We start from the raw sequence: 11,329 nt of genomic DNA, 5'->3' as shown, positions 1-11,329 counted from the left end.
AAGTTAGAGAAGATCCATCAATATTTCTAATATTGTTTTAAATACAATTCCCAATCAAAGATTTTGATTCATTCCACCAATGATAAAGCACTTTAATCATATTCTGCACTTTTGTTTTATTCTTTCTAAGTCGAGAAACATATACTCAAATATGTTAATTCATACTTAAAGCAAATATAAACATAAAATAAAATAAACACATTAGCTTGAAACCAGATAATTACTCAAGAATGATATATTTTTTAGCACTAAAATATACGAAATATAAATAATACATAAAACTATAAACAGGAAAAATTCTAGCAATTTACTCACATTAAAAAAAGTCCAATTCTCGACTTCTCGTAAACAAAATTCCATTTAAACAAAATTAAAAAAAAATCGAAAATGAAGCACATACAAAAAGATTTGATTCCATCCAACAATTACATATATAGGTACAGATATAGAGAGAGAATAAGCGAGAGAGAGAAATGAGGTCACAAGCAAGATAACAACTCTATGGATGGAAAATTGAATTTGTCCTAAACGACTTTAATCTGATTAAAATGGGTACTATCTAATTTAAAAAAAAAAAAAAATGGTGGCGAAACAAAAGCCGCTACTAAAAAATGAAAAAAAAAAAAAATTGTGCTCCCCTCACACGGAGCTGCTGTTTCGTGTGTTCAGATGCTGTTCCATCTGCCATGGAGCAGCAGCCATGGTGACCCAAAAATAGTTTTTTATCATCTTCACTAAATTTGTTCCTTCCATAATTGTGTAAATACTCTTTTGGCCCAACAACACACTAATAACTATAAATACATTCTTCTTCATCACCCAATAATTCAAAAAATCTCCACCATTCTCACATCATTTCTATGTCCTCTCATTACCTCTCTACTTTTTTTTCTAACCTCTAATTGACTAATTTCTGGTTCCAATATAGAAGATTCACAAATTCAAACTCAAAACAAATACTCTTTTAAAAAATAAGATTAATTTTTTAATTCAACATTAACTCCAATGAATCAATAAACAAAAGAATATATAAGATAAAAATGCCAAGATTCAGAAGGAACCCAAAAAATTTCAAATTTAATACCTCGCCTTTAAATCAAATCAAAGTTCCAAATCCATTTTTCCATCTCTCTCTCTCTCTCTCTCTATATATATATATACACACATATATATATATATACAGTTCACCCATACAGATAAATACATAACATACGCATGGAAAGTTAGAAAAATTAGAATTTCTACCTTCGATTGGCTGCAATGGAGGCAAGACCAGTGAACCCCTCACACGAGAGCACCAAAACTTTAAAAAATTTTGAACGACTTGAAGATCATCCGGCCGGAATTGGAGGTATGGGTGCGTGCTGATGAACTACATAAGATAAAAATGTCGAGATTCAGAAATAACCGAAAACTGACATTGACAGCATAAACAATTGTAACTTTTGTGAAGCCAAAAAAAAAAAAAAAAAAAAAAAAAAAAAAAAAAAAAAAAAAAAAAAAAAAAAAAAAAAAAAAAAAAAAAAGTAAAGAAAATACAGAGCTAAAAGTTGAAAAAATAGACGCCCATTCTATTTGAGAAAGCAGGCCTATGTAAGCGATAAGAGTTAAGTCTTACCACCATTGGACAAACAAAAACATGTCATTCACGTATTCATTGAATGTGTAATACTGAAAATTAAATAAATTTGCATCATAATAATTGACACACCAACTCATATTTTCTAATCTTATCATTAAACAAAAAACACTAATTTGGTTAATTGGAAAATCTTATCACCTAAAACTGTAAATTAAATTATTTATTTAAACGAAATAAAGCATTGCACAGTTGTTTATTAGTTTCATCTTTAAACATAAATTAAGAAGCACTACTGTACATCAAATATTTCTTACCAAAACTCACTAAAAAAAAAATGGAGAAAAGTATTCATCCTTACATGCAGCTTTAGCAGGAGAATGTATGAATTTCCAGGCCTTCAAGGAAATTAGTTTCCTCAACATTAGTGAACTCACGCTCTGTTGCTCTCACTGTTACCTGTAGAAGAAGAAAGAAAAATAAAATTTTTATAAAAACAAAATGAAAACTTTTACCTCACAAATCAACATAAACTCACACAAAAATGAACAAATATTTAGAAAAATACCTTAAAAAATGCAATAATGAAGCCAATTTAAAAAACCTTTGCTTTGTAGCACAGAACTCGCGAGTCAAATAGGAGAGTTGACTAAGACACAACCAACACAAAAGGAAATCCAAACTGAGTCGTGAACTAGTTGTTAAGACACTCCAAGTAAGAGCTATGATCATAATGAGGTAGCACCTTCGCTCCGTGTTGTCAAGAAAAAATTCGAGACATACATAGCACCCCAATTCAGTAAATCTACCCTTGCATAACACAGTCACCAAGTCGTTAATCGAGATGGAGTGTAGCCCCTCAAGCCGTGGAGGAGATTGATGAACCAACTGGACAAGTGAAGTGGTACAGTGAGTGGTGGAAGAGGGAAGGTGCGAACGTTAAAGCGCTAGAGTAAAGGGATGAAAAACCCAGAAATTATTCTTGGGGTATGTTGTAAAAGGAGAGGTCGATTTTATTGATTCCCAAGAGGAAGGCTATTCAGTGGACAGAGAGATAGGGAGGAGAGAGACAATCTGTGCGTACATGGACTGCTGCTCCGTGCGCTCACATAGCTAAATAGCTCCATGTGTGCACGGAACTGGAGAGAAATAGCTTCGTGCACGCACGAAGCTCGCAGGACAAAGCTAATGCTCCGTGTGCTCATGGATCTGGTGTCAGCTTCGTGCGCGCCGAAATACTGAAAAAAATTAAAATAAAATAAATAAACAACAAGCTTACAAAAAATGAAAACTTTAAAAAAAAATTAATTTAAAAGAACAAAAAATCGAAAAAAAATACTTACATACAAATTAGAGAGATTCAACTATTCACCTTGGGTTGTATAACTACGAACAAGTTTGTTCACGGGTGTTGCAACAAATGAAAATCTAAGAAAAATGATCAATTCGAAAGAACAAAAAATCGAAAAAACATACTTACTAATTAGAGAGATTCAACTACTTATCTTGGTTGTATAAAACAGTCAGTGAAGGAGCTAGTCACGGGTGTTGCAATTTTGGTTGGAATTGGAGAATAACAACTTCTACAAACTCTTTAGAAGAAAGAGAGAGAAAATTGAGAAATTAATTTATAGTAAGAAGAAAATTCAATTCACCGTTAAAGACAAATGAGCAACTAAATGGTACAGATGAACTCAGAAAAAAGAAATGACCAGACTTAAGAATTGAAGAGAGGAATGTGTTTAATGAGTTCAAGATTACACCCATTTTGTAAAATCATTACCTTAAAGTAGGAAAATGAGGTTGCTAAAACTTTAATAAATGTCCAAAGAAAGTTTACAATTAGAATAGAGAATGAGAGAAGAATTCAATGAATTAGGGGATGAATCAAGATAGCTACATGTTGAAATCATGTATTCTTACACAATCAATCTGAAGAAGAGCACAGGAATGATTTAGCTGAAAATAATGGACATACATTATGGTATTCAGTCGGAAACATTAAAAAAAGAAGAAGAAGAAGTACATGACAAAAGATATGAGCGACATGTGTCTTGACATTCTTTCACTCTTTTATATATGTAGGATAATTTTAATATAAAATAAATAAAAAAATATGAATTTTTTATTCCTAATTTCAAATCATAAAAATATAATATTTTGATATAAATTATCATCAAGAACGAGATATACTAATTAAGATGGTGTTTGCGAGACATTTTTATGTAAAAGTGTATTTTTGAATAATAAATTGATGAAAAATATATGGTTGAAAAATAATGTAAAGTTTTTTATTTATGTATAATATTATTTTAATAAAGAATGTGTGGTTAAAAAGAAGTGAGAGAAAAATATATTTTGAAAAAAATGAGTATCAAACATAGCCTAATTAAATGTTGAAAATAAGAATATGACGAGAAAAAGTGAAAATTATAACTACAATTATCAAATATTGAAAAGTTTAACTATAACTGAAGCGCGATGTATCAAATTAAAACCCATTAATAAATAGTAAGTCAGAAGAGCAAGAACTTTGTAGTCGGAACACGCTCCCATTCAAAACCTCAATCCCCGAATGCCACTAGAAACGAGAAAGAGAAGCAGCTAATAAGTCCTCCGCCGCCGCCCCTCTGCCTCTCGTCTCTACTGGCGTTGCCCGACTCCCGTCGTCTCTCTCGCTGTTTCTCAAGCGTAATTCTCTCCGACCCTTCCTCGTCTTTGTCTTCTCTCTTCCTCTATGGATTCACGTATACGTATATGTGTAAAAGAATAGGTTTTTACCTAAATAACTATATAGCTCTGCATCCATCTTTATTGAAGCGAATAGATTGTAGTGAATATTGATATTGTGTTCTTGTGTACTGATTAAGATTGTGGGTCTGCTTAAAAATCCATAAGTAGGTTCGAGATTTATTTTTTTCTTAAAGCTACAGATTTACTTGCGCAATTTTTTTTTTTTTTTTTTTTTACATTGATTTGGACCTAAGCCCAAAACTGAAATTTTGAAACGATTTTGGATTATGATAAAGAATTAGAATAGGAGTTATCTGGTGTATTGGGCTCAAAGAGTATGGTGTAGACTTAGGGTTCTGGTTGTGGACCTTCGGCTTCAATCTCTCTAATTTCATTTTTCAGCAGTGAATTTTGTTCATATTTTCAGTAAATTTGACAAAGGATTTGAAAGAAATGCTGGAGGGTCCTTAATAGAAGTAAAACGGACAAGGAGGGTTTCAAGGACGTGATTCATACCTACTGTAATTTCCTCACGTTCAAAAATCAAGGAAAAAAAATTTAAAACCATAGATGGTACAAAAAAGATTACATCAAGAATCACAATCTCTTAACGGATTAGAAGTGAATGACATCTTAAAAAGAAAGAGACTCGTGATTTAGGGATTTGATTTCACTAGAGTGGTCTATTTCTCAATGCTTAGACAGAAATGGATTGGTCAACTTTGTTGGGGATATATTTTTTAGGATATTGATATTAATTGTTCTTAATTTCTTGGTTGTGTGCTTGTGGTGTGCTTATTTTGCATAACAACACTACAAATGATTGCTACAAATTAAATACTACTCGGAGAAAATATATGACAGATACAATTTCTTACATCATGGAAAACAAATCTTGGGAGATGCAAAAGTTTGAAGGTAACTTAACAAATGTCATTGAGGCAGAAGAGAAAAAAAGAAGGCTCTGTTCCATAGTATGTGAAAGTGAAAACTTCTAGAATGGTCTTCCATAGTATTGTGTGGTAACTGATTTTGCATATCAGAAAATTGGAATTGCCCGGATGATAATGAGTGCAGATTTTCATCATGTTGCTCTGTTCCAGTCTTGGACTTTACTTTAGAACCTATATCAGATGGCAGCTGAGACTCATCATTCTTTAACAAAAGCTGGTAGCTTTGACTTTGCTGATTTGTTGCCTTTGAAGTTGACCAAGTTGCTGGTGCTGAAATTGATATTAAGGCTTTTGAAATTGTCGAGGTTGATGAGATTGTACAAGACTCTCTCTCCGTGAGTAATTGGATTGAAGGTACATTTTCTCTGATTGATCAGTTGAATGAGGCTTCATCTTAATCACCTGTTGAATTGCATACATATTCGACTGATTGTCCATCAAAGGAGAGCTTGCATTGCGCATGAACTGCAAGGATCCTGCATTAAACTTCTGATCGTTCATCATCGACTCAACAGAGGTTACAGGAGCATGCAAGTTTCCAGACTTCGAAGCATCAGAAGAACCAAGTTCATTTCTGTCACCTGAAAGCGGCCTATTGTATTAAGGATGCAACTAAAAGGTAACAGAAATATGTTGAACACATTTTCTCAGTGACGCATTTTGAGAGAGAGAGAAAGTACCCTGCATCACTGGTTGCTGATGTTGATCGAAATGTTGGTGCCAGGATTTTGGGGAGTTCCCATGCATGGTTCCCATTAAATACCCTCTGAAGTTCTCGGACCATTCACTTGTGGTATATTGTTTCCAGTCACCCCTAGTCCACCATTTAAGGACCCACTCAATAATCCATATGATGTTTGGTGCATGGTGGATCTATCCATATGACCATCAATATTTTGCAACATACGACAATTTTGACCACCAAAATGCTACATTGGCTGTGATCCAATAGTAGATTCATCAGCTGCAAATGCACTGACATTAGAAAATGACTCCAGGTTCAAGAGAGACTGATTATTGGCATTATTATCCCGTTCGTTACTTGGATTACTAAATCCAGGAGTGGGGATCCTTTGGCTGGTCATTCTCTGTACTCTGGATGTCAACATGCTATTTCCACCAGAACTGATTGAGAATCCAGTAGATGACTGCTGATATCCACTGGCCAAAGCACCTGCCTGCATATATATGTCTTATGAGACAGGAATTACAGAAGGTGAGTTGATAGCTATACTCATTTCCAAAGAAATAAGACATAGAAGCATTAAATAAACTAAAGAACCATCATGCACAGTTCCAGATGACCACTTTCCAGATGGCAAGAAGATTTCAGAATTGACAGTGGGAAAATGCAATTGTATTACCATTGTTAGCAACAATGGAACTATTGACTGACGAAGCTCTTGTCTGGATTGAATTCCCTGTTCGAGGCAATCCAGGGCTCAGAATCATTTTACCAATGGAAGAGAGAGTATTGGCATGTGAATAAATTCAAGTAGACTAAAAACTCTTAATCCCAAAGAAAGACAAGCTTCTTCAGGAGTATAATGTTGAGGGAGAAACATTCAGTCAAGTGCATGCGATCATTACCAAGGATATTTAATGAATGTGAAAAGGTGAAATTGCAATTGAAAACTCAAAAAGGGAGACTAAGCAATGGGAGCATATCTAGCGAAACGCGAGCCTCATAAAGAAAATGTGGGAAGAAAGCTGGTTAAGGAGGTTTGTACTTTAATTCTTGGCTACATTTTACTCCGATTTATAGCATTTCTATGCATTTTTGCATAACCGAAATTATTTACTAAAAAAACCACTCTAAAGGAGTATTAGTTATTAAAGTTGGGTGTAATGCAGCTAACATTAAACTTGAGGGGTCATAGCATACATAGCATATAAAACGGAAAACTCAAGCACCGAAAGGTGCCAAGTTGTCAACGGCCAACCTAATGTCATTTATAAGTTTTTTCCTATTCTTTTATTTTTTGTTTTTATTTTTTGTTGCGCTGTATTTTTCATTTCAATTATTTCTGCATAGATTTGTTAATGATTTATTTTGCATATTTTTGTCTGAATTTTCCTACGAAATGAACTTATGTAGTCTGAAATTCTATATTTTCTATGCAAGTTTTTTAAAGGAAATCATTAGAATTATCCACCAACTGTTTGTTATTATAACCCAAACTATATTACATAGTTGACCTTGACTGGTGTGCGCAGAGTCAGAATTAGAACTGCATTTTAGGGTGGACTAAAATTTATAATTGATATGCCGCACCTGAGTGTGAGTGTGGCAGTAATATACAAAGGATTTTTGTTTTGGCATAAATTTGGTTGTGCTATGAATCCTGATGAATGATGGAATTTTAACATATTCTTATTTTACTTGTTGCTTTGTTTGTTGCGGCATGTTTGTAGTAATTTGCCTATACTACGTCTTTCCTTTGTGTTTTCACTTATATTCTCAACTATACTACTGGTATTATAATTATGTAAAGGGTTTAAAGAGGGATTGCTGTTAGGATTTCATTTGTAAGAACTTTAAGCATTATGAGTTCTAAACTAGGTGTGCCCAAGTATTTTTTTTAACAAGTCTCATATCTTAGTATCTTGTTTCAAGAATTAAAAAGTTGCAAACTCTACATGATTTATGTAAAGTGATGTCACTTTTTGTTTCAAGAAACAATTGCCTAATTTACATATAAATCTGTATTTTTTATTGCTAGAATTATATTATGGACATCAAAATACATTTCAAATTATTTGATTCAAAATCCATGTGCAGTGCTCAATATTTGAGATTAGGAATGTTGAGAATTTATGGAATTAAGTCTTATCTCTGGGATTTTCGATCAAGATACATACTAGATATTGATAGTTTTCTTGCTTAGAGTTGTATCTTTCACCGTTCTACAACGTCTTGAAACTAGTACTTCTTTTTCTTGTTTATTGGTGGAAAAACTCTATAGGAGAGGCAACATATTAAAAGAGGGAGTTCTCTATATATCGTGTCCATTCCTATATGTTCTCTTTTGCAAATTTATGTTTGTTTAATGTGTGTTGCCTACTTTTTCCTCACCTTTTGCTCTCTTGAATAAGCAGCATGAGGTCAGTATATTGTTTGTTCATTTATCCTTTGCCAACCTTGAACTAGTACTTGTAGGCTAATGAAGGACTTGGAACCATGGGCTTGTGAGTGCTCAGTTTTTTAAAGGTACTAATAAAACATCTTGTTTCATCATCTTTATATGCTGAGCTTTTTGTCCTCGATGTTCCTAATGCACCAGTTTTGTAGATAAACTTCAGCACAATGAACAATTCAAAGATCGTCAATTCGTGGAATAAAAAAATGATGTTTATGAAGCGATTCTACTGTAGAAACAGGTAAATCATAAAATTTTGCCACTATTCTTTGTATGTTTGCTCTTATTTAGTTTGATTTTTACATTAGAATACAAAATAATCTGAACTTGTAAAATTGCAGTAAGTATAAAACAGAGGATTTGGTGGATGCGCGCATCATTAAAACAGGTTTTGATCTGGGCACTTGTCGCTCCAACTTCCAGTTGAAAAATTTTGTTAGAAGAACAGAGATTACTGAGGCACGCCAACTGTTTGACCAAATGCCTCGAAAAAACACATGTTCAGTGAACATGATGATTACGGGTTATGTTAAGTCAGGCAGTCTTTCTTATGCGAGGGATTTATTTGAGAAGATGGTTGATCGAACAGCAGTGTCATGGACAATAATGATTGGTGGATACTCACAGAACAATCAGCCTAAAGAAGCTTTTAATCTATATGTTGAGATGTGTAGGTCAGGGATTAAACCAGATCATGTCACCTTTGCCACTCTCTTATCAGGCTGTGATGACACCATGTCCGGAGAAGACATAAATCAAGTTCATGTCCATATTACTAAATTAGGATTTGACTCAACTCTCGAAGTTTGTAATAGTTTGGTGGATTCTTACTGCAAATCTCAAAGCTTTGATTTAGCTTTTCGGCTCTTCAAGGACATGCCAACAAGAGATTCTATTTCTTTCAACACAATGATAACAGGGTATTCGAAAGAAGGGTTGAATGGACAAGCAATCAAACTCTTCTTTGAAATGCAATATTGTGGTTTAAGGCCAACAGATTTCACTTTTGCAGCATTGCTATGTGCGAGTGTTGGATTAGATGGTTTTGCCCTTGGGCGACAAGTCCATGGACTTATAATCAAGACCGATTATGTTTGGAATGTATTTGTTAGCAATGCATTGCTTGATTTTTACTCCAAGCATGAATGCTTAGGGAACGTTAGAAAACTCTTTGATGAGATGCCAGAGTTGGATGGTGTTTCTTATAATATTGTCATCACTAGTTATGCATGGAATGGGAAACTAAAAGAATCTTTTGATCTCTTTACAGAGTTACAGTTAACCGGGTTTAGTAGAAGAAACTTCCCTTTTGCAACGATGTTAAGCGTTGCTGCAAATACCCAAGATCTGCAAATGGGAAGGCAAATCCATGCACAGGTACTTGTAACAACAGCTGATTTAGAAATTCAAGTGGAGAATGCACTTCTTGATATGTATGCAAAATGTGGCAGATTTGACGAAGCCAATATTCTATTTGCAAGTTTTGATGGCAAAAGCTCTGTTCCATGGACGTCCATGATATCGTCTTATGTACAGCTAGGACTCAACGAGGAGGCACTCAAATTATTCAATGAAATGCGTACAAATGATGTTAGTGGAGACCAAGCAACTTTTGCAAGTACCTTAAAAGCCTCAGCAAATTTGGCTTCACTTTCACTGGGGAAACAGTTGCACTCATCCATTTTCAGATCCGGATTTATGTCAAATGTGTTTTCAGGAAGTGCACTTTTGGACATGTATGCAAAATGTGGGTCTATAAAGGACGCCATCAAGGTTTTCCAAGAGATTCCCGATAGAAACATAGTATCTTGGAATGCAATGATCTCGGCATATGCTCAGAACGGAGATGGTGAAGCCACTCTTATATCCTTTAAGGGGATGATTGAATCAGGTCTTGATCCAGATCCAGTGAGTTTCCTCAGTGTCTTAGCTGCCTGCAGCCGTTGTGGACTTGTTAATGAAGCGATGTGGTATTTCAAATCCATGACTCAAACTTACGGACTTGTTCCAAGAAGAGAACATTACTCGTCTTTGGTTGACGTACTCTGTAGAAGGGGAAGATTCAAAGAAGCAGAGGCATTTATGAATCAAATGCCATTTGAGCCAGATGAGATCATGTGGTCATCAATTTTAAACTCAAGCAGGATCCATAAGAATCAAGAGATTGCTAAGAAAGCTTCAGAACAACTTTTCAACCTGGATGTGCTTAGAGACGCTGCATCTTATGTTACCATGGCTAATATCTATTCTGAAGCTGGTGAGTGGGAAAACGTGGCCATGGTGAAGAAAGCAATGAGAGAACGTGGAGTTAAAAAGGCTCCTGCCTATAGCTGGGTTGAAATTGATCATAAAGTTCATGTGTTCACCGCCAATGATAGGACACATCCAAATACTGAGGAGATACAAAGAAAGATCAACTATTTGGGAAAACTGATGGAAGAGGAAGGCTATAAGCCTGACACCAGTTGTACCCTTCAAAATGTAGACGAGGATACTAAAGCAGAATCACTTAAATATCATAGTGAGAGGTTAGCCATTGCATTTGCACTGATCAGTACACCGGAAGGATCACCTATACTGGTCATGAAAAATTTAAGAGCGTGTACAGATTGTCATGCTGCTATAAAGGTGATTGCAAAAATTGTTAACAGAGAAATTACTGTAAGGGATTCTAGCAGGTTCCACCATTTTAAAGATGGATCTTGTTCATGTGGGGATTACTGGTGAGATTGTAGATTAAGAAGCATCAATTTCCAGTGAACTAATCAAATATTGTTGTCCAAATTGCACTTTTTTGAGAGCAAGCATCAGAACTCAGCTGGTAATAAATCATCATTCTTCTGTTTTATGCATCTTGTTTCGAAACTTCACACCTGAACCAGCACCGTAGCTGGGCAATAAAAATAAAGTATCTCAAAAATACT

General features: G+C 34.6%; 1 protein-coding gene across 6 annotated transcripts; it reads left to right on the top strand.

The window, feature by feature from the left end:
- Positions 1 to 4,099: 4,099 nt before the first annotated feature.
- Positions 4,100 to 11,253, top strand: LOC111372893 (putative pentatricopeptide repeat-containing protein At2g01510). Of its 6 annotated transcripts, XM_022995317.1 has the most exons (6): positions 4,100 to 4,270; positions 5,177 to 5,230; positions 5,356 to 6,987; positions 8,426 to 8,476; positions 8,558 to 8,646; positions 8,747 to 11,253. In XM_022995317.1, exons 5-6 carry the CDS (start codon positions 8,573 to 8,575, stop codon positions 11,130 to 11,132), a joined length of 2,460 nt encoding a protein of 819 aa, XP_022851085.1. In that variant the 5' UTR covers positions 4,100 to 4,270; positions 5,177 to 5,230; positions 5,356 to 6,987; positions 8,426 to 8,476; positions 8,558 to 8,572; the 3' UTR covers positions 11,133 to 11,253. The 6 variants fall into 6 exon arrangements, with proteins under 6 accessions (XP_022851085.1, XP_022851086.1, XP_022851081.1 ...); XM_022995318.1 differs by lacking the exon at positions 5,177 to 5,230; XM_022995313.1 differs by having other exon boundaries at positions 5,177 to 6,987.
- The last annotated feature ends 76 nt before the right edge of the window (positions 11,254 to 11,329 follow it).

Source organism: Olea europaea, unplaced genomic scaffold (genome assembly GCF_002742605.1).
Source record: "Olea europaea var. sylvestris unplaced genomic scaffold, O_europaea_v1 scaffold1045, whole genome shotgun sequence".
Taxonomy (NCBI): domain Eukaryota; kingdom Viridiplantae; phylum Streptophyta; class Magnoliopsida; order Lamiales; family Oleaceae; genus Olea; species Olea europaea.
This window is presented reverse-complemented; position numbering and strand designations above follow the sequence as displayed.